At 51.9% G+C, this 21,510-nt stretch overlaps 1 protein-coding gene across 50 annotated transcripts in view; it reads left to right on the top strand.

Annotated features, from left to right (window-relative positions):
- Window positions 1-19,998, top strand: part of CELF4 (CUGBP Elav-like family member 4) — a 298,098-nt gene extending 278,100 nt beyond the window's left edge. For 16 of the 50 annotated variants that reach the window (XM_033087280.1, XM_033087277.1, XM_033087278.1 and 13 more), the window contains exons 11-13: window positions 3,781-3,864; window positions 9,138-9,309; window positions 17,820-19,998. In XM_033087280.1, coding sequence (XP_032943171.1) covers window positions 3,781-3,864; window positions 9,138-9,265 — 212 coding nt within the window. In that variant the 3' untranslated portion in view covers window positions 9,266-9,309; window positions 17,820-19,998. Of the gene's footprint in view, window positions 1-3,780; window positions 3,925-8,643; window positions 8,723-9,137; window positions 9,310-15,735; window positions 16,142-17,819 lie in introns of those variants that run through there. The other 34 variants (XM_033087296.1, XM_033087297.1, XM_033087298.1 and 31 more) reach the window with 7 other exon arrangements.
- Window positions 19,999-21,510: the final 1,512 nt, after the last annotated feature.

Here is a 21,510-nt window from a genome sequence, read left to right as displayed (position 1 = left end):
AGGGGCACCCTGCCCGTGAAGCCACCACACTGTCCCAGTAGCCCACATGGCCCGGGGATTCCACTGGTCTCCAAATGGCTGGCACAGAGCCCCTGCAGCAGATTATCCCAGAGCTGTGGGCTGTAGGTTAGACCTGGGAAGGACCCCCGGTTTGCTGGTCCAAATTCCTTTGGTCAGCAGGACGCAAACAGGCACCAGAGCCTGGACGGCTGAGAGCCTGGGCTTGGGAGCAAAGTCATTGGGGTCCAACTTCCCGCCCATGCCTCCCTCTCGGCCTTGGTGTCCTGCACAGTGGGGCCACTTGTCCATGTCTGAGTGATATCTGGGCTCACCATCGGTAAAGTGGGGGTGAGGGGTGGTCCATCCGCCCTGCCCCTCCCACAGGGGCCCCTCACTGGGCGGTGGCCCTGGAGCCTGCCCTGCTGTTGCTCTCCTCCCAGCCAGTGCAAGCCTTTCAGCACCACACCAGTCAGATCCGAACTGCAAGGGATGGGGTCCAGGAGTCCCAGTGTCGCCTGTCTCAGGCCAGAACCAAGAGCTGTACCCACAGGCGCTACTACTTTTGTCATTCCACTGCCTTCAGGCCTTCAGCCCAGGGGACTCTAAACCCTGCTGCGCGCGCGCGCGTGCACACACACACAGACACACTGCTCTGACCAACACATGACAGCCCCTACCACTCAGGCCCTCCACCTGCTCCCTGCACTGCCCCCCATGTCCCACAGTGCACCGCATGTGTCTAGCTCTGGACTCCTCATATCTTCTCTCCATCTCTGAGCAGCTTCAGTTCCGCACCACCATGCCCCGCTCCCAACACCAGGCGCTGTGTGGCCAGTCGCCACTGTGGTCTCTGGACTGAGGGATCTCCCACGTTTGTCCCCATTCTCCCTGACTGCCATGCACAGAATGAGCCACCCTGGGGAACAGGGCATGGGGAGGGGCTAGGGCAAGGGTGTTGCAAAGGCATGAGGTGAGCCTGGGGATGGGGCTGAGACAAGCAGAGGGTGGACTGGAGCCCGACCACAGCCACGTCCGCATGAGGCACGGATGAGAAAGCAAGCTGCGTTCCCATGCTCGTGGTTGGCCTCCTTAGGTTATGGTCACTTCCCCCTCTCTAATGCCATTGAAATACTAGGACACACTGGTTGCTAGGGGGGGATCCTCTTTCCAGCTCCTTGACTTTGAGCCGAACCTGACAACCAGCAGATGCTTGAATCCCCAGAGGTAGCCTGCTCCACAGACATGCCACGGTTACTCTTAGGGTTGGCTCCGTTCCTGGCTCTGCCAGGGACTGCTTTGTGGTCGGGGGAGTCACTGTCTATCTGTGGAGCTCCAATCCACCGTTTCTCAGAAGGCTGGGTTGGACCAGACTGATCTCCCAAGCCCTGCCAGTTAGGCCATCTGGATGCTCTATAATCTGTGAACGAGGGTATGCAGTGAGGGCTCAAAGGCAGTTGGAGAAAGACAATTCATAGTCTGCCTGTTGAGGGGTGAGGGGCAGGGGGCTGGGCTGGGCTGGGGCTGGGAGAGCTGTCCCTGTGGGGCTCAGCACAGACCGTGCTGATGGGACGAAGCCTACTGGTCTTGGCCTCAAAGGTTCCTTTTCTCTTTAAAGAGAGCAGACACAGCATTCACATAAAGCATCTTGCAGAACTTGAACTTGGAGCGCGGGCCCCAAGTTCAAGGCAGGTATCAGCATAGTGTGGAGTGGAGAGGGTAGCCTGAAGAGAGGGTAGCCTGGCGATGGGAGGAAGAGGGAAGGCAGGTGCTGGGGGCCTGGGGTGGGGTGGACAGGAGCACAGGAAAGGGCAAATGCCCCCGTCCCTAGAGAGCATCCTATCTAGCTGGAGAGAAAACCTCCCAGACATAAAAGAGAAAGAGCCTTAGACAGCAGAGTATAGAGTGTGGACTCAGGGAGCACTAGAAGGGAGAGGTGTGGGGAGTACGTGGGTGGGAGTCCTGGAGAAAGGGCAGCTTAGGTTAGGCCTGCAAGCTGGTTCCTGCCCCAAGGGGACTCACATCTAGCTGGGGACAATCAAAGGGACAATTCACAGAGCATGAACCAGTGAAAATACACATGGCTAGAGGGGATGGGCTAGGGGGGCAGGCCACCAGAACTTGGAGGGATCCAGTACCAGGGACCCCTGGAAATGGGTAAGGGAGCACGCTTGCGCCGGTTCTGAATGCGCCGTCAGCTGGCAGTTTGCCCGGGAGACAGCCGTCCAGGGAGTGGGCAGGTGGTGCAGGGCAGGGACCAAGGACCACGGAGGTCAGCAGCTTAGAGGGTGGCCTTGGTGGTCAGAGGAGTCTCTGGAGAGAGGAAAGAGGAAAGGGGGAGGGGAGAGGAGAGGAAGAAAACAGCAGAGAGACTGCAGAGCAGAGAGACTGCAGAGCGAGCTCTTTGCTCCAGGATTGAGTTTTCTGGCAGCCTTGCCCTTCCCAGAGAACCACGACAGTTGGTTCTGGCTGTAAAAGTCACATATCAGCCTATGTCGGTGCCTTACAGCCTTCACTTTTGAGCTCATGCTTAGTTTCCAGTAGCGTCTGATCAGAACCTTGATTCTTAACACAATTCTAGCAAATGCAGCTATTTCCTTTGTGTGTCCTCCGTGGGCTGGAAACCATTGAAATGACCACACTTTCGAAGGTTAAATCACATGTGGCTTACTGTGTTGAAGATGGCAGGAAACAGATGAAGTATCTTGGAGAGATTTCCATTTCAAAAGTTAAAAATTGAGCATTTGGGTCATTGAAAAAGAGTAATGTATATCTTCAGCTATTTGGAAATTGCCGAAATCCAAAGGTCTCAACTGTGTTCATAGTTTCTGGGTCGTTGAGATGGATGACAGATAGGTTAGACAGAGGAAAACACAGAATATGGAGGCAGGTGGCCTGGGTCCGCATTCTGGCTCTACCTCCTACTGGCTGTGTGACTTTTGGCAGGTGTCTTAACCTCTCTGGGTCTCGGTTTCCTCATCTGTGAAGTGGGGGTGACAAGCGATAGAAGTGGCAGGGCTGTTATTGTTGTAATGCAACGGAGAGCCTTTCATGTAATGAAGCTTGTGGGTACCTTGGCCAATTGCAGAGCCTTGCTGTGAAGCCCCTCCTGCACACCTTGCCCACAGGAGGGGCAGGATAAATCTCGATTTCTGCCCTCAGACCAGGGCTGAGTCTGATGTTTGGGGCAGGGGAAGGTGCGGCGTTGGGAACCAGATGGGAAGGAGTGGCTGTAGGCCAGGGAGGAGGATGGGCTGAGCTGCCACCCCATGGATGCAGAAGGTGAAGTGAAGCTTCTCCACCCCTTGCACCCGTACCACTCGCATGGCTGCTTCATGCTGATTTTCTCTGTCCTCCCCTGAGCAGGGGCCGGGCAGGAGGGAGGCACAGCAGGTCCTCTCAGGTCTCCCAATCTCTGCCTCTTCTTAGCACCTGATTTCCACTGCTAATCAGGCCTTGTATTCGCCCCATTCACCTGTCACCTCCGTCCCTGGAGTCCCAGAGTTGCCAGGCAGGCACCCTGTTACAGATCCATTTTGCAGAAAAGGTGACTGAGGCACAGAGAGGTTCAGTGACTTGCCCAAGGGCAGAGCGGAGACCAGAGCTCAGACTGGGGGTTCAGCAGCCCCCACTCTTCTTGGATCTTGGATGAGACCCCCCCCTCCTAACCTTGCCCCCACCCCTCCCTGCTGCCGCTGCCTAACTCGCTCACCTCTCCTCTGTCTCTCTCTTCCCCTCCCCTGCCATCCCTCCTCCCTGCCCCACCCCCTCCCCTCACCGCAGGGCCCGAGGGCTGTAACCTGTTCATCTACCATCTGCCCCAGGAGTTTGGGGACGCTGAGCTGATGCAGATGTTCCTCCCTTTCGGTAATGTCATCTCCTCGAAAGTGTTTGTGGATCGGGCGACTAACCAAAGTAAATGCTTTGGTGGGTAAAGATAACAAACCAACTAGCTTCACCTAGGACAGGGCGGTGCTCGCACCAATTTACCGGTGTCCAACAGCTTTCCTCCTGCTCCGTCACGTGGCCTCCCCCAGGGGCTCCCCATGGCCCGGCCGCCAGCCCCCATCTCTCACCCCTCTTCTCTCTTCTGCTGTTCTTCTGGCTTCTTGGCTTTCCCTGCCCACCCCCTGCCTGGCTCCCCATCTCCTCCATCCCAGTTCAAGAGACAGATTCCCCTCCCAGCCACAGGCCCAATTCCCACCAACTGAGGAGGGGGAGGAGCCCCCTTGGGCAGGGGTGGAGGGGGCAGTGAGAGTGCTCGCAACACGCGTTCTCCCAGCAGCCCCTCTTCTCTCACAGTCAGAGCGGCCCTGGGGTGAAAACTGAGCATGATCCTTGGGGTGGGGGTTCTGCCCAGCCGAGGCCCCGACCCTGCCTGCCCCTTGGCTTCCTCTGTCCACCTCTCTGCCCTGCCCCCACCCCCCATCTCTGTCTTCCCTGCTCTTTGCTCCCCTCCTGCCATCCAATGAAGTCTCCTTCTCCCACCCATCCCTCTCAGGCCACCAGAGCCACATTGTTGAGGAGTCAGGAACAGGAAAATGGTCCCTGCCCTCAGGAAGCCTCAGGCCTGAGCTTAGATGAAAACCACACCTACTTAACAGCAGTGAAATCTGCAAGGCACCAAGTAATGCAGGCATGAGAAAGGCAGGTGGATGTAAATAAAGGAAGGGGGTGGGGGTGGGGGTGGGGGTGGTGGAATTCCATGCAGGGCAAATAGAACGGACAAGGGCATGGGGCTGGAATGAGAAGAGACAAAGGATAGCGAGTGAGGAAGCTGGAGGCTTTAGGGAGACAGGAAGGTTCAGGGCAGACCAGCTGTGAGGGAGGGTCTGTGCTGGGGAGGGTTCTGACCATTCAAATGCAGATGTTTCATGTGGTGTGGTGGCGTGGAAGAGGGTGGGAGGTCTTCGAGCTGAGATAGTAGAATGGAGATAACAGCTTCCAGGGAATTAGCCTGGTGGCAGGATGTTAGATGGGAGAGGACTTGGGGGCGTCTAGGAGTATGGTTGTCAGATAAAATATAGGATGCCCACTTAAATTGGGATTTCAGATGAACAATGGATGCATGTTTAGTGTAAGTATGTTCTAAATGTTACATTCAGTGTGGCTCATGCAATATTTGGGATACACTTACGCTTAAAAAGAATTCATTGTTTATCTGAAATTCCAATTGAACTGGGTATTCTGTGTTCTGATTTGCTTCAGACCTGGAATCCCACCTCATTCCCACAGCTCTCTCCTCCATTGCTCCTTACTCCCTCTCCTGTTCTACCTCCGTCAGCCTTTCCTTCTGGGGCCAGAGCCACTCATGATTCACCAAGAATTGAGGGGTCCAGTCCCCAGAAAGCCACACATGCAACTAGAGCTGAGTCTGCCAGAAGCTCATTATCTCCAGGTTGACCCCCAGATTCTGGGGCAGTGAGGACAGAGTAGGAGGCTATGTTGGCCAGGGAAGCCAGATCACAGCTTGCAGGTAATAGAGGGGAGAAGGTACAAGAGTATAAAAGCATCAGGAAGAGCATGTGAAGGAAATTCCAGTTTGGAGACCAACCTTCCAGAACCAGAAGGGCTTGAGGTTTTAGAGCATGTTCGCCAAAGCCATCAAGACCTTTGCACCACTGTCCCTTCCCCTGGAAATGTGTCCTACTTCAGCGGCACAGAGTGGCCTCAGCTGCTCCTTTGTCTTTGGATATTGGGAAAACAAAGTCCAAGAAACAGACAGGGTTGTACCCCTCCACCGTTTGTCCAGTATTTCTTCTGACAAATGACAATTCTGCATGTAAACACAACAAACTGGAAATCTTTGCATTTGTTCTTTAAGAAAGCCTCAGATGTTAATAAAGAAAACTGCTAAGAGCACACAAACTGCTGGCGCCTGGGCTAGAGCAGGCTTAGTCGTTAGTCATAGCCTCGCTACGTCTGTGCTTTTCCTGGCTGTCCCTGACGTGAGAGCAACCCCGTTTTCAAAGGCATTTCCTCAGTTTGCCCACACACCACCCTTTTCAGTAACCCATTTCAATTCTCCAGGACCAAAGTTTTTCCCCTGCTTTTTTTGGGAAAAAGTCCTCTGCATACCTCCACTCCGGCTCTTTTCTTCTGAACAAACTTCTCGCGTTGACCCTCCACCGGCAGGACAGTCTTCTGCATGCTTGCTGGGTCCAGCTGTTTCTCCTTAAGCCTCTGGGGTTCTGGTTCACAGCTGATCCTTCTGAAACTTTCCCAGAGACCTTTGCTGTGAGAACAAACTCCAGCATTCACTCATGGGCTAGTGGTTGAACTCTTCCGAGCCTCGTGTCTTCACTGGTGAAACGGGGATGTTAACAGTCACCTTTGGGAATGCAGTACTTCCATGAGATGCTGTGTGCGAGGGGCTTGGCCAGAGTGGACCCTCAGGAACTGCTAATCCCCCGACAGTCCCAAAAGGAGGGGCCATTTTTGTTGTAAACGTGGTCCTATGTTAAAGTGAACCCCTCAAAGGCCCCACTCACTCTTCATAAGCATAAACAGAATCTTCCAGAGGCCTGTGAGCGTCTGTGCAGCACAAATCGTTGCCAAGTTGAAAGAAGGGTTGGGGCAGGGGCACCAGGATGGCCTCCTACCTGCGAGGCTTCTCGTGGTCGGGGTAGAAAGAATGGGGAAGGGGCTCTGGGAGGTGGAAGACAGGACTGGACACCGTAACCATGGAGATGGTGCCCAGAGCCCTGTCAGTGAGGGACAAGCTCCCTGGCCGGACTGCGAGACAGTTAAGAAAACTAGTTGAGGAAGAAAAGTTACCTCAGGCCAGGAATCTTTTCCATCCCCTGGGCTTCTGGAGACTCTAGACTCTTCCGTGAAGGCTGGGCTTCCCTCCTCCAGGACTCCTCTGTCCCCTCTTCCCCCTCGGTGGCTGTCCCTTCCTTTACATTACAGCACCTCCAGCCCCTTTTATCTTTCTCCTGTCCTCCCTTGCAAAAACAGCCACGATGTGCACGTAGCAATGCAGAATTGGAGCTGGCGGTGCTGGTGACTGAGAAGCGGAGGGGTGTATGTAACCGTCAACCACAGTTCGGCCATCTTGTCCTGGTCGGGAGAGAGGCTTTAGTTCAACCCCCTCCTTAGTCTGGGGAAAAGCAGTGCAACGGATACACAGTTCACACATTTGAAAACTGCTCTGCTCTGCTAACAACTTGACTAGTCATCAGACATATAATTTGGTGGGGAGGGGATGGGCCAGGAGGCGATGAGAGGAAGAATTGGGATTATTCACACTGATCTGCGAGTATAGATAATCCTAAATCTCTCCTATCTTTTCTGGCATATAGCCTTATACAAATACTGGCTGTGTTGCTTCAGGCCCGCCTCTGACCTGTTCCGTCTGAGCTTTGGGAACCGGATCCTTGCTCGTGCTGAGTGCACGCACATGCGCAAACACACCCCCCCTCCCCTGTCTTTGATGGTTGCATGGCTGCAAGAGCAAATGTGAGCAAATGCAGGAAGGACACAACAGAAAGAGAAAAGAGGCCAGATGGGGACAAGGTAAAAAGGGAGAAAGTCACTACAGGAGGAGAGTGAGGAAGGGGCCACAGGCAAACTGGAGGTATGGGGACAATTAACCAAGACAGCTTCTGCTTCAGTGGGTCTGTCCATCTATCCCTTATATATCTAATGGCCTTTTGGGGATAAGCACCCAAAATGAGGCAGGTTTGCAGGATGGCCTGGGAACTTTGCCAAGCTTAGTTTCATATATTTTGAAACGAAGGGAGATTTTACAGGAAAAATAAATAAAAGGCAGAATTTACAAGAGAAAAGGCAGAATTTACAAGAGAAAAGGCCTCTAAGTCAAATCAATTCCAGGAAATACTAGGTTAAGCAAAGATATGAAGGCTTATGTATTGGAGAAGTTGAGGTGTGAAGGGGATGTTTTTACTTCTTAATGTGACTTGAACTCTCCCAGAGGGGGCTGGCTAAAACCCTCTGAGACCAAAGAAGCCCCTTTTCTCAAGGAGCGCCTCTGGGGCCGTTCTGGGGCATGCCGAAGTAACACGTAGTCTCTATAAGGGAATGCATACCACGTGTCAAAAAGGTGACTTCTAAATGAACTTTGGGACACTGGTCCATCTGCAGCTGGGAACTGCATGTTTCAGAGGGTGACTGGGAGCCATGGATGCTTCTGTATCCTGTCCTGGGATACTGGGGGAAGTGAAGGGGTGGGTGAAAGGCACTTCCACAGTGTGTGGTACATGACGCTCTCAACTGATTTTTACTGGTAGTATTCATTTGTACTATTATTGTTATACTACTATTATTATTGTTATAAGGGGATCATAGGGGACACGTTGATTGGTGCTCGCTTAGTCCAGGGCAAGAGCACCTGCTCCCAGGGCTTGGAATTTTATTAAATAAAAGGAAGATGCCGACAGCCCCTGGGTACGAGTTGGTGGGTTAATGTGAATCGGTCTGCACTGAACTCCAGTGTCCACCAGGAGCCCGGCTGGGGACAGCCTTGGCCAGGACCGGGAAGGGGAGGGGGGGCCGCGAGGACTGTCAGCCTCTGCCCTCCCCCGCGGCCCCGCGGCACTCGCGAGGGGGGTGGCCCCAAACGGTGGTGAAGTTCTCTCCGTGGTGCCTCCTCTCCCTCTCCCTCGCACTCCTCTCTCTCCCCAGGCCGGCACCCTGTGCCCTCCCGCTGCCAGGCCCCCTCCTGTCAGGGAGGACAGTGTCCAATAAACTCCTCCACCCGCAGGTGTGTCCGCCCTCTCCCACCGCAGGAGAGGGCTGAGGTGCCGGGGCCGGCCGGGGTGGGGGGCGGGCGCCTGTCCGAGCCCCACTGTGCCGCGGGCTCCCTGCCCCGGGGAGAGGGCGCCGCCAGAAGACGAGGTGAAACTGGGGAGGCCTGGAGCCTCGGAAGCGCCCACCCCAGGAGAGGCCAAGCGCACAAGGGCTCGAGGGGGGCGTGAGGCCGGCCGGGGGCGGGGCCCGGGGGAGGAGCCTTGAGCCCCGCCCCTGCCCGGAGGCGCGGCGGGAGCGCTGGGAGGGGCCGCCGTCCGCCCGGCCCCGGCCCCGCCCCTGCCCTCGGCTCCCGACCTTCTCCCCACTCACCCCTCCCCGCCGGGGCGGCCCAGTGGAAACCCAGGCCCTCGTCCCTCGTGTCTCGCCAGGCTTCGTGAGCTTCGACAACCCGGCCAGCGCGCAGACCGCCATCCAGGCCATGAACGGCTTCCAGATCGGCATGAAGAGGCTCAAAGTGCAGCTGAAGCGGCCCAAAGACGCCAATCGCCCATACTGAGCGCCGGCGGGAGCGTCCCCCGGGGGAGACCAGGACTCGCACAGGTAACCGGGGGCGGCCGGGGCGCGGGGACGGGGGGTTGGGGTGGGGACACCGGACGGACCCGCCGCCTCCCCAGCCTCCGTGGGCTGGATCCTTGTGGCTTGTGCCTTGGACCCGCTGCGCCCGGCTCGACCTGCTCCTCGCCCGGTGCCTCGGGAGCAGGCACAGAGCTGCGGCAGAAATGGGCATGGCCATCCCCCTGCTGCAAATCCAAAAGGGGCAGGAGTGAGGGAACCGTTCTGGGAAGGTGGGGCGATCCCTGGGCCAGCGCCTCCAGGTCGACATGGGCAATACTGTTCGCCAGAAAACCCTGTGGGGGTGAACAGATGGCAAGCTCAGGGCTCAGAGAGTTTGGGGGCAGCAGAATAGGCTCAGCTGGGAGCTGTAGCCATCTCCTGGGGCCTTCTCCCTGGGACCCTGGCTCGCCCCTCCCCAGCTCTCCTGTTTGGAGCGCTGGCAGCCATGAGACCCCCTCACCCCTCCAGTTCCCCATAGCTCAGTCTGGAGAGGAGGGACAGGACTACTCAAAGGGAACTTTATCAAAGACAAAACTGGATGGGACAGAAGCTGAGGATGGTTATGTTATAGCACTGGGGTCACTTACCCTGCCTGCTTTAAGAAGCCATTGACGAGTGGGTAGTTGTCACATTTTTCTGTTCAGTCTTGAGTTCTGCCTTGCAGCTGGAGACAAAGTCGGCCACTCCTCTTCCAGGCCATGTTTTCCCCTGGGTAAAGTGGCTACCTGGGGAAGTGGGGAGACGGAAGATGTGCCAGGCCATCAAACATCCACCTTCCACCTGATTTCCCCCATTGCTGTGAGCTGCAGTGTCAGCTCATTCGCAGGCCAGAGACTGGCTGCCCAGCCCTCTCCCTCCATTCCTTCAGCAGTACTGTGCCCCAGGTACTGTTAGGTACTTGGGACTCAGCCCTGAGTAAGACTGATAATCCTTGTCCTTAGCAGGGGAGAGAGACAATGAACAGTGACATGTGATCAAAGAGTAAATTCTATAGCGTGTCAGAATTGTTGGTTACAGTTAAATCAGGTAGTCAGGGTAGGCCCCATTGAGAAAGTGACATTCGAGCAAAGACTTAAAGAAGGCGAGGCAGGGAGTCATGCCAGCATCTGGAGGAGTGCGTCTTCCCTATGAGGAAACAGCCAGCATAAAGGCTAAAAGGTCAGGGCAGGGTGGTATATTCCAGTAACAGCAGGAGGCCAAGGTGGCTGGAGGGGCATAAGCATGGGGGGGAAGTGATAGAGGAGACACACCTCACCCCTCCCAGGTGAGGAAGGCGACCTTCTGGAGGCGCCACAGGCCATCTCCTCGGAAATGGGGCTGGGGGTGGGGAGCCATTGGAGGGCTCTGAGTAGAGAGTGGTGTGACTCCCCTGCATTTCAGCAGGATCCCTGTCTGCTGTGGGAATAGATTGCAGGGCTCAAAGTAGAGGTGTAGGGTACGGGACCAGTCAGTCCAGGTAACAGCAGTCGGTGTGGTGTGAGGATTTGAGTTCTAGATGTATTTGGAAGGCAGAGCCAAGGATGCTGTTTGCAATGAATTAGAGGTGGGTGTGAGAGAAAGGAGTCAAAGATGACACTGGGCTTTTGGCCCAAGTGGCTGGAAGAGCAGAGCTGTCATGCCCAGAGATGAAGAGGGGCTGGAAGAAAGATCAGGCATGTGAGAATTAGACATTTTAGTGGAGGTTCCGAGTCTGGAGTTTGGGAAGGAGGTCTCCAGTTTTCCTGTCTACCTTCAAATCCCACTGCTGCCGGCAGGATACCCGCCATCCAGCAGCAGCAGCACTCACCTTCTCTCCGAGGCTACTGAGCTTCCTCTCTCCGCAAGGTCGGAAAAGTGCCTCTCTTGCCTCCTGAGTTCCCACCCTGCCCATCTCTGGCTTGGATGAAGATACAGATACTCGAGTTCATTCAGAGTGTGGGACCTTCCTGTGGGCTCAGGGCTGGGGATACAAGATGAATGGGTCGCCATCTTGCCTGCATGGAGCTTCTGGCTCTGCGCAGCCACGAGGAGGCAGCCAGCAGGTGGGCGCTTGTCCATAGGAGAGGGATGGTTTAGTGAAAGCAGCCACTGCTGGATGTAGAACACTTTCTACTTTCTCTTCAGTAAGCTTAGGTCTGACGTTAAGGCACGAGCTGGGTCAAGGTGCTTCCCCTCTTGGGCTTCAGTTTATTCACTAAGGAAGGCAAGGGTTGGAGGCATCAGAGGATTTTTAAGGAGAGGTCATGCTCCAGGGTCATGCCCTGAGATTGTGAGATGCCCCTGTGGGTGTCTTGTGGCTCCCCCACAAGCAAGCATTTTGTCTTTGCCTCCTAGACCTCGATGCAATTAAAACCCAAGCAACGATAGAACCTTGAGGTCAGAGAAATTCTCAGATGAAGGGATGAGGAAAGCAGGTTTATTGTTTGGGACATAAGGTTACAAGTGGCCTTCAAGATAGAACCAGCTGACAGTCATAGTTGGGGTGGGGGCTTCAGATGAGTGGTTTAGACAGCAGAGTGGGTTGTTCCACCAGAGAATACAAAGGCCAGAAAGATGAGAACCACAGACTTTCACATAGTGTTTATCACTCGTGAGGTGCAGTTCTTATAGGTAATAACTATAAGATATAGGTATATACCTATAACTGCCTATAAGGTATGTAGTGTTATTAGTCCCATTTTACAAATGGAGCACAGAGAAATTAAGTCACTTGCCCATCAGCTACTGAATGGTAGAGCCATGATTTGAAGCCAGGGGTCTAGTTCCAGAAGCTGTGCTCTTAACCCCTTCAAGTAAGGAGAATGATAAACCCCCACTGCTGTCATCACCCCAACCCTCCCACCCCAGAGTGTCCTGAGTATCAGAGGGGACATGTCATGACATCTCACTTCTCAGGTATCAACCATCTGACTACATCCTCCCGATTAAGCTGTCTTCTAAAAAACCTATGATGTGCCATACCTCTATAATAATGTTGACCTTTAATCTCCATGTTGACGGCATTTTCACATAGTGCTTCCAAGCTTCCCGCCCCAAGGCTATTAGAAGCTGTAACAGAAGGAGGGTGCTAAGATGAGAGGCAGACTTGGGGATTGCAGTGGGACATGACCACTGGCAAGTTGCCAACCAGGGAAGAAACAGCATGCAAAAGCGGCTAAAATACCGCACAATTTTACACGCTAATCAATGGTGTTTAGAAATGGTAAGTCCTAGGTGCTCAGAAGGGCAGGGCTAGCCTGAGCAGGGACCGAGGGACAAGCCACCCCTAGGAGCAAAGAGGGGACAAGGACGGGGATTCCAGGGTCAGGGCTGGCCACCCGCAGTGGTGAAGGTGGAAGTCAGCAGGCCTGGTGGCCAAGGTCAAGTCCGAATGAGAGTGTGACAGGTCCGGGGAAGGAGAGGGGACCTAACAGGGCAGCTGTGGGGAGCTGGGAGGAGCATCGTTGGGCTTTGGTTCCATAAAGTGAAGCCTGGGGGGTGGGAGAGATTGGGGTTGGGTCTTCTGAGAGGGTAGCTCGCCTTCTTTCCCGGGTTCCTGGCTTTCCTGCTGCCCCTGCCCCTCTGGCTGCTTGGATGTGCTTTCTTATGCTAAGATGGCAGTTTCTCCAAGAAATGTTTACCAGGAAACTAAGAGGAAGGAAACAGACAGGAAGAGGAGGCAAAAACACGGACGAGGCCAGGTCTACAGCTAGTGGCTAGAACACCTGAGTCCCTTGTCCCGCTACCAAGCTCCCTAGTAGGCGCTGGGTCCCCAGCTGGGGGTGGCTCTGGGTTGGATGACACACCGAGCATCTTATTTGACTCCTGTGGGAGTCCTGTCCCTTCTGGGCCCTGGGCTTCGGCTCTGAGAGTGCGTTTGCAGTGTCTGCTCTGTGCTTTGTGGGTCTGACCTGCTGGGCTAGGCGGTGGCTTTGGGCCTGGGCCTTCCCTGGTCAGAGCCCTGCTGCGATCAGGACCTGTTCTCGGAATTGATTCAGTCTGACCATCATTTCCTCACCCAGGTCATGAGTTGGAGCGTCCCAGGCCTAATTCAAACTCCCGCATGCTGGTGGGTGACCCTGCTGCCACCACTGAGCTGTGCTCTGTGAGGCTCTTCAGGAGGGTAGCTGGGAAGGGGTCCCCCAGAAGCAGAGGTACAGCGGTTCCCTAATGAAGAGAGTAGTCAGCTGCTCACGTGCAGAACGCCGGGGAGCTCCATAGGGGTTGAGTGAGTATAAGAGTGTGCTTGTAGGCCGGGGCCAGGCGTGTGGAAGAGATGAGAGTATGTATGAGAAAGTTTCCTGGACTGAGCTTTGAGGAGGGGCTGCGTGACACTCCAGCTTGAATCCCCAGTACCCAGGATGGTGCCAGGCACTGAAGGGCAGCTGGAGGGCAGCTGGGTGGGCAGAGGAACACAGCAGAGGGGGTAAAGTAGGAGAAGTGCTCAGGACTGGGGGGGAAGGGGGGGTCCCCGGAAGGTCCCTTAGTTGCACTTGCTGTAGCCAACAGCTGATAGCACTGCCGTCCTCTGTTCTTAGGCCTCTTGTCCCACCCAAAGGGATCTGCCAGTTGGATCTCCTGGGTGGGTCTAAGGACTTTCTTCCAGGAGGGGTTGGTAATGCAGGGGAGGGTGGCACGTCAGGACCTGGTGGGCGTGCAGATGGGCCCTGGTCTGAGTAAGGGAGAAGTGCTGTTGGAAGAGCAAGACCCCAGCGTGGACCGCCAGGCAGGGCAGGGGTGTGTGGAGGAGAAGGGGCTGGGAGCTCTTCTGTGAAGGCCGCGCCCGAGGCCGGATCTGGCCTTAACATCGCCACCTCACAGCTGCTTCGTAGCTTATGCACAGTGACATTTCAAGACCCCTGTCTTCCCTTCCACGCTCCCTAAAGGAAAATAAGGAAGGAGTGGAGAGTAGAAGCCTAGTGGATTAGAAACCCTGCTGATAAACCTGGTGTATAGGCTCTGGCACAGGCCTGAGGACTGCAGCGGAGAGGGTTAGGACACCCCCTCTCCCGGCTCCCTGGCTGGGGGCAAGGGACCATGAAAGGGTGAAGGGTGCAGCAGAAAAGGCCAAGCAAGTAATTTGATGATGCTCCACAGAGAGGGGAACCCAGCGTCAGCCACTTAGGGCTCCATCAGGAAAGAAGGCAGGTCAGGGCCGGTGAGACGGGTCAGTCTAGAAAGCTGTACCTGGGGGGGCTGGGGGTGTAAAGGGATGGAGGAGGACGAGGTGGAGTAGGCGAGCTCAGCAGAGCAAAAGTGACAGCGACAGAGACTGGAGATCCAGGGGCCCTCTCTGGTGGACTGTCCTTGTTTGTGTTCCTTAGGCTGCAGGGCGCCCTGCAGTCTTCCGTGTGGCCTTATGTGTGCCCAGAAGCAGCCTCACTTCGGTCACGTGGGCCACCTTGGGGGCACAGCAAAGGGTGTCAGGTGATCATGAAATGAAGTCAGTAGTGCCCAGCCCACGTGTGTTTATAGATGTTCAAGGCTGTTGATGTGACTTACACTAAAGCTGAAAACTAAATGTGTTCATTTCCTGAAGGTTCTGAGGGAAGAGGGTTGAGGCAGAGCGGAAGGGGAGAGGAGCATAACATCACACAGTGGGTGCTTGTGCTGTGGAGACACCCTTCTCTGGGGGTGGTGGCCAAGGTGGAGCCCGAAGAGGGGGAGGGCTGAGTGGCTGCCAATGTGGACTGTACTATGACAGCAAAGTGTCTCAGGGATGGACCCCATGGCTACAAGAGTCGCCTTAGCCAGCCTCTGACCTACCTGGCAAATCAGGGCCACCCTGACAGGCTCCCCCTGCTGGTCCACAGGCTGAAGCCACAGAAGGCTGGGGAGGTGAGGAGAGCTCGGCACCTGGGGGAGAGAGAAAGAATCAAGGGTGATATAAAGCAGAGACCGTGCTCCCTGATCTGCTTGCCGGCCAAGGTGGTTTGAGGGGCTGTTTTATTTTTTTCTGGCCCCCTCGCCAAACCGCCCATGCCCCCCCTTCCCCCAACGCATGATGGATGCCCTTAGTGGCCCTGTGTGAGGTTCTGCTACTGTTCACAGTGTATCATGTGTCTGCATAAACAACTGTGTGTGTATGTGTGTGTTGCTGTGCCCATGTCTTTTGTCTGCCAGCTTCCTCCATCCTTTGAGTTCTTTTCAGTTCTCTTATGATTTGACTGCTGTTCTCTCATCAGAGCTTTTAGATTGATGCTGTGGTCTGGTGCTGTATAAATATTTTTTCTTTTAATTTTGTTTTAACTTCTTCCTTGCCCTTCTTCACCCTCCACCCAACTCTCCCTCCCCTCCCACACTCCCTGACCCCACCCGCCCTGCCCCACTGCTTCCTTCCCCATTGCCCACACTCTTGTCCCCTCTCTCTTTCTCTCTCTCTACATATATAAATATATATATATAAATCTTTTCTTCTTTTGTCATTCAATCAAATTCCAACAACCCAACCAGGGCCAGTCAAATCCACCACAGTCTCGCGCTGAGCTAGGAATAAAGTTCACGTAATCACATGAGAGTGGAGAAAACAGTCCCCCATCCGTAAGTTCAAATCAACTCAAAGTTCACAGTGTGACATGATGGCGTCATGTAACAAGGCTAAGAATCGGTTGCATGACAATTGCCGTCAAGTTTCGTGGAGGTGCTGTGATTGGAGCGTTTTTCTTGGATGTTGTATCAGTTGATGATTGGCCAGTCATGATCACACGTGCATTCTCTTGACTTTTGTGCTGCCACGATCTTTTTTGCTGTGCTCATTTTTGTTTCGTTCTTGGTGCTTGCAGTGGTTTTACTTTCTGTTGTTTGGTTTTTCTTGTTCAGCGTTTTTTATGCTTCTTTAGATGTCACATAGAGAAAAAAAACAAAACAAAAGCACAAAAAAAAGTAGTAAAAATAAAGATGAATTCCTGAATTATCGAACATGGGATCATTTAACTGTGCAAAGCATTATTTTTTTTCTTAAAAATAAGGAAAACATCTTAAAAATATCTATGCGTGGTTGATTTACTTGCACTTGAAAATATTGTGATTTTATTTTTTTCTAGAAATTTGGGGGCCTTTTTCAATTGACACTTTCCTAGGTCTGGTCTTTTTCCAGTTAGGCCATTTTAAATCTCACTTCAAAAGGAAAAACAAAAACAAAAATGAAATCTCTACAGTAACAGAATGATAAAAAAAAAAAAAATTCTAAACTAAAATAACTAGAGTACAAAGCCAGAGGCCTCTGAGAGAGAGAGCCTGGTAACAATTGTAAGGTTTGTATTGTAGCCACTTCTGCTAAATTAAATGTGGGGAGGGAAGGTGGGGGACTGGGGTTTTGGGAGGGTTTTTTGGTTGGTTTGGAAAAAACAGTACTGACAAAAGCAAAATGCACCTTTTTGTTTACAACTGAAAAAGGGTCCTTGACAAGTGTTTTTTAATTTTATTATTATTTTATTTGGTGTTGTAATTGTTTAGACTGCTGTGTACGGTTTGCTGTTTGTTGAATCAACAGTGTGAAAAACCTGCCAGCATGGATTGATATACGCATGACGTTGTCCCCTCAACTGGGGGCTTTGCAGTTCTAACTTTCTTGATGTAACCAGTCACCCCCATGTATAAGTGGAAGCTGCTTGCTAGAATGGAGATGAGTCTCATTTGTTAATTCACAATGATTAAGCATTCTCCTCTTGATTCTAGTCAGATCATGATTTTTTTTCTTAAAAGCAAAACAAAACACCAAAAATCCACCATTCAAAACAAAATCGAGAACCGTCTGAGTTAATTTGTTTGATGATTAGATTTGTTCTAACTTCTTTTAGGTTCTCCCATCCACACCCTTGAAGTTCTGAATTTCCTCTAAATTTCCTGGCATGTATGAGAAAAATATTATGTGTGTGTGTGTGTGTGTGTATGTGTGTATCTATGCATATACATACACACATATCCATGTATAGCCACATATGTGCAGGTAAATATATTCTACACATATATCCAGATATACATATATATACATAGCCTCGCAAATAGTTACTTTGGGAAAGAAGCAGTTGGCTGGAAACTGGGCAAGGATTCAGCAAAATTAATGTCACGGATCATTCTTCCTTCTTTTCCTCACGCGGGGGAGGAGTGGGCTGGGCTGCTAGATTTTTGCTGTCTTGTTTGCTAGGCTTCTGTATACATATTGTATCTGGGCTAGAGCCCTCAGAGATCAGTTTAATTATGAATTCATATCCCACAGTCCCAAATTCTTCCCTTAGATTGAGCCATACCCTAATCCAGAACTCTAAAGGAACCCAAATCGAGACCCCTCTCCCAACAACTAAACCTCAGTTACAAGCATCACCACTAGATATCCCAGTGGTTTCTTACTCGGAATAGAAGAGTCAATTTCTTCTTTATGTATCATGATCATGACTAATTCTCATAGTGGTCTTGTCCCTCCCTCCCACCATCCCCCAGAGCTCCCGCCCTAACCCCCAGGCAGGTTCCTTTTGGTGTTTGGATGCATTTTGTGTTTCCTCTCTTGGCTTAATCAGCCCTGATTTTCTTCATTTTAGGGCAGGATGCTGAATGGGCTACATTAAAAAACAAACCTCTCTCTCTCTCTATTTATAAATGAGAACTGTTGGATGACACCTTTGACATATCAGCCAATATCAATCAAGCTGAGGACTCCAGACACTCTCTGTGACTGTAACATTTCTTCAAGGAAAGTATAGCGTCTGTGGAGTTCAGAGGGCACGTGTTTGGGGGAAAATACATATGACATAAAGAAGAAGAAGATGAAGAAAAATGAGGAAACAAAACAAAACAAAACAAAAAAGGCAACTTTTAAAACAAACTAACTTGCGACCAGATGGGGAGGCTGAAGGGCTGGGAACTGGGAAGAGACGCTGCTTACCGATCCCCGGGGCTTTTCCAGCCCGTGGGCGCCTGAGGCAGGCTGGGGCAAGCGGTGTGGTGGGACCTGGTCCCCAGGGGGCGGCTGGGAGGTCGCCACCGAGCATCTCTATCTGTCATTCCTTTAGCTATTTAGGGACCAAAGGACCAAACTTTTTATTGCAGATGTGTAGCTCTATGTCCAATAGAGGGGGAACGGAGGAGAACCTCCTTCCTGCCTTCTGGCTGTTCTTGAAACAGCTTAGAGCGATTCTATGAAAAAAGTAATAAAAAATTAAAAAAAAAACAAAAAAAAAACAAAACCATAAAAAAAGGAAAAAAATTATGCTTCAATGCTTTTAAAACAGCAAGGTAATAGTTCTTTGATACTTTGAGAGGCGCTTTGATTACCCTCATTCAAGTCTATGACACTTTCCTATGGTTTTCTGTATTATATGTCTGGTTGGAGCTGTTGAGATAAACAAGTTGGTGGATATTTGGGGAAAGCAACAAAAATATTAAAACTCATTAACTGTGAAGTGTGAGAAAACAAGGAGGGGAAGAAAAGGGACTTATAAGGCAAGATATTTGTTGTGAAAAGTCTGTAAATGCTTCTAACTTTTCCCCCTCTTAAAAATCATAATAGTTGTACAGAATTTTAAAAAGGAGAAGTTTAAAATACCTATATAATAGAAGAAAAATTAGAGGAAAGCAAAAAATAAAAAAATAAAAAATAAAAAAGGAAAAAAAAAACCTATAGAAGTTAGCGTTACTGCTAAAATCCCAGATGTTGTAGGACTGTACTTTTGTAGAGTTTAGACTGAGCATCAACCCCTTGTCCCCGCGAGTGCTGTCGGACGACGCCGTTGACCCCGAGGGCCAGGCCGGACTTGCCCTGACCTGCGGGCTCCTGGCTGCCCACTGCCGGTGGAGGCCGCGCCATCAGCCAGAAGGCCCGCTGTAGCCGCCCTCGCCTCGCCTCGCCTCGCCTCGCCTCCTCGCCTCGCCTCGCCTCGTCTCGCCTCGCTTCGCTCCCGGGAGCTGCGCGCTCGCCCGCTCTCCGCAAGCCCTGACACCTTCCGCTTCACTCGCCTTCCATGCTTGCTCCAGAGACTTTCCGGGCAAGGGAGACCTGGGAACTTTCATCTTAAAACAACAAAACAACACACACACACACAAAAACCTTAAACAAGAGAGAGAAAAATAAACAATCTTTGAAGAATTTCTGAAACTGTTTACAAGGAATTTTGAAAAACAGGGATGTTTAAATGATGCCGGCTCTGTTTTTCTGTAAATAAATTTGCATATTTTGTAGGACTTTTAATTGTAATGATAGAGAAAAAAACAAGGAAACTATTTAATGAAAGCACGATATTTATCTTTGGTAAATGACTTTAGAGCAGTTAAAAAAGACATTGCTTAAAAAACTCAGAATCAGAAAAAAACACTGAATTATTTAAGAACACATATATTTTAAAGTATAACATATTTATTATAATTTATTTGCACCGTTGGGAAGACTTGCTTTGGCATTCTGCCTCAATCCCTCCTTTCATTGACGCCCAATTCATCTGGAGGCCGGGGGGCTCTTGGACCTACCATTTTTTTCCTTTTTTATTTGAGAAGAACAACTGGTTCCTCTCAGGCCTCCTGTCTTTCTTTCTGTTTTGTTGATTAATTATTATTTAAATTTTTTTTTCTTCCTCTTGGCTCCTCCTTTTAGGATGTCCAGATGTTGTAAAAAAAAAAAAAACAGCTGCAGTTCAGTACAACTGCTCTTTTCACACTCAACTCCCTAAAACTCCTTGTAACCTGTAACTATTGGATGACGCTTTCTCCAGCTTAGCCCTAAATAAAGCACAGTTTAAAAAAACTTTTTCGGTGGTCTGTGCTTCTCACAATCTGGCCAGCTGTGTCTTGTGGCCCCAAAGGTGGCCATGGAAGTAGCTTTGGTCCTTCTCTTTATGGAATCTGTTTGCAGCCCTCATTTAGAGCCTAAGCAGTGTGGAGCGCTTTCTGGAAGGTGATGGGAGCAGTAAAACAAGGTCCAGTTCCACACTTAGAAAAATTCCTCTGGTACGTATCTCTGAAAGTCTCCATTGCAAACCCATTCTCTTGCTTCCTGGGCAGGGGTGGTCACGCACGGTGCCCAAACACAACTGAAAGTGCCCCTTTCCTCCCTGACAGGACGAAACTAAGGCCACCAGACCTGAGTAGGGCAGGAGGCGGTGGAGGCAGGGACCACAATAAAGGAAGAATGATGAGGACACAACCCAAAACTTGCCAAGCATTTTGCTTGTGATTCCTGTACCTTCCCCTTGTTGACAGTTTGCATGGGGGGAGGAAACAGGATTCTTGGATGGCGCCCTCAGAGTCAGGGTTCTGATGGGGAGGCGGGTATAGAGGGAGCAGCTTCCTGGAGTGCTGCACATGTTTCCATCATGACACAGAGAGATATGCCCAAGCCCCGAAGGCCAGAGGAGGTTTGAGAAGGAAGGTGTTTCAGGATGAGGAACAGAGAATGAGGAGGGACGTGAACCAGGACACGGGGGACGGGAGGGGAGGCGAAGGGGACAGGGCAGCTTCTGAGGTGAAAGCCCAGACGGATGCACCCCCACCACAAGCCTGCATCAGGCTCCTCCTGGGACAGACCTTTTTCTCAGTGTTCCCTCCGCACACTTGGTCCCCAGCCTGCAGCCCTGCAGACTGCTCCAGGGATAGGCAGACTCCCACCTAGGGTTTCCTTTTCCCTCCACATAAGGGGTGAGGAAGCTGCATGGTTTCAGATGCCTGGTCAGAGAGACGAAAGTCTTTGTCTGTGCCCCACTCTTGTTGGAGTGGGGAATGGCTTCAGCCCTCACCCATATTTGAAGGGGAGTGGTGGAGAGCAGCTCAGAGCCCCAGTTACAGAGCAATACCGGGACCCTGTGTTCAAGCTCATCTCTTTGGCCAGGGCCAGGGCCAAGTCCCTGTTTCTCCCACTCGCTTGTGAAAAGTTAGCTGGCCTTCACTCTTCGGAAACGGGACAGGACTTCAAGCCTTGACTTAAATGTAGCGATGGTTCCCAGATGAGAGCCTCACTGTCCACTGAACTACCCCACACCTCCCCTGCCCTCCAGCCTGCAAGCCCAGGCGACAGCCTGCTCTGCCCCTGCCGGTGGGGCCCTGCGCTTGTTGGTGGAACTCACTGCAAAGGGCATGAGATCAGACTGGGTGTTATGCTACCGTATAAGGAATAGAAAGGTGTTTTCTAATGAATTTTTTGGGTTTTAAGCCTCAGACTCTTCAAAACCGAAGTTTCTGTTGGACATTTGCAACTAAACCAATGAATCTGCCAGAGGATGACGAACCTCAACAACGCTTCCTCCT

This window comes from Rhinolophus ferrumequinum, chromosome 19 (assembly GCF_004115265.2).
Source record: "Rhinolophus ferrumequinum isolate MPI-CBG mRhiFer1 chromosome 19, mRhiFer1_v1.p, whole genome shotgun sequence".
NCBI classification, from domain to species: Eukaryota; Metazoa; Chordata; class Mammalia; order Chiroptera; family Rhinolophidae; genus Rhinolophus; species Rhinolophus ferrumequinum.
The sequence above is the reverse complement of the archived record's forward strand: the minus strand, read 5'-3'. Positions and strand labels throughout refer to the sequence as shown.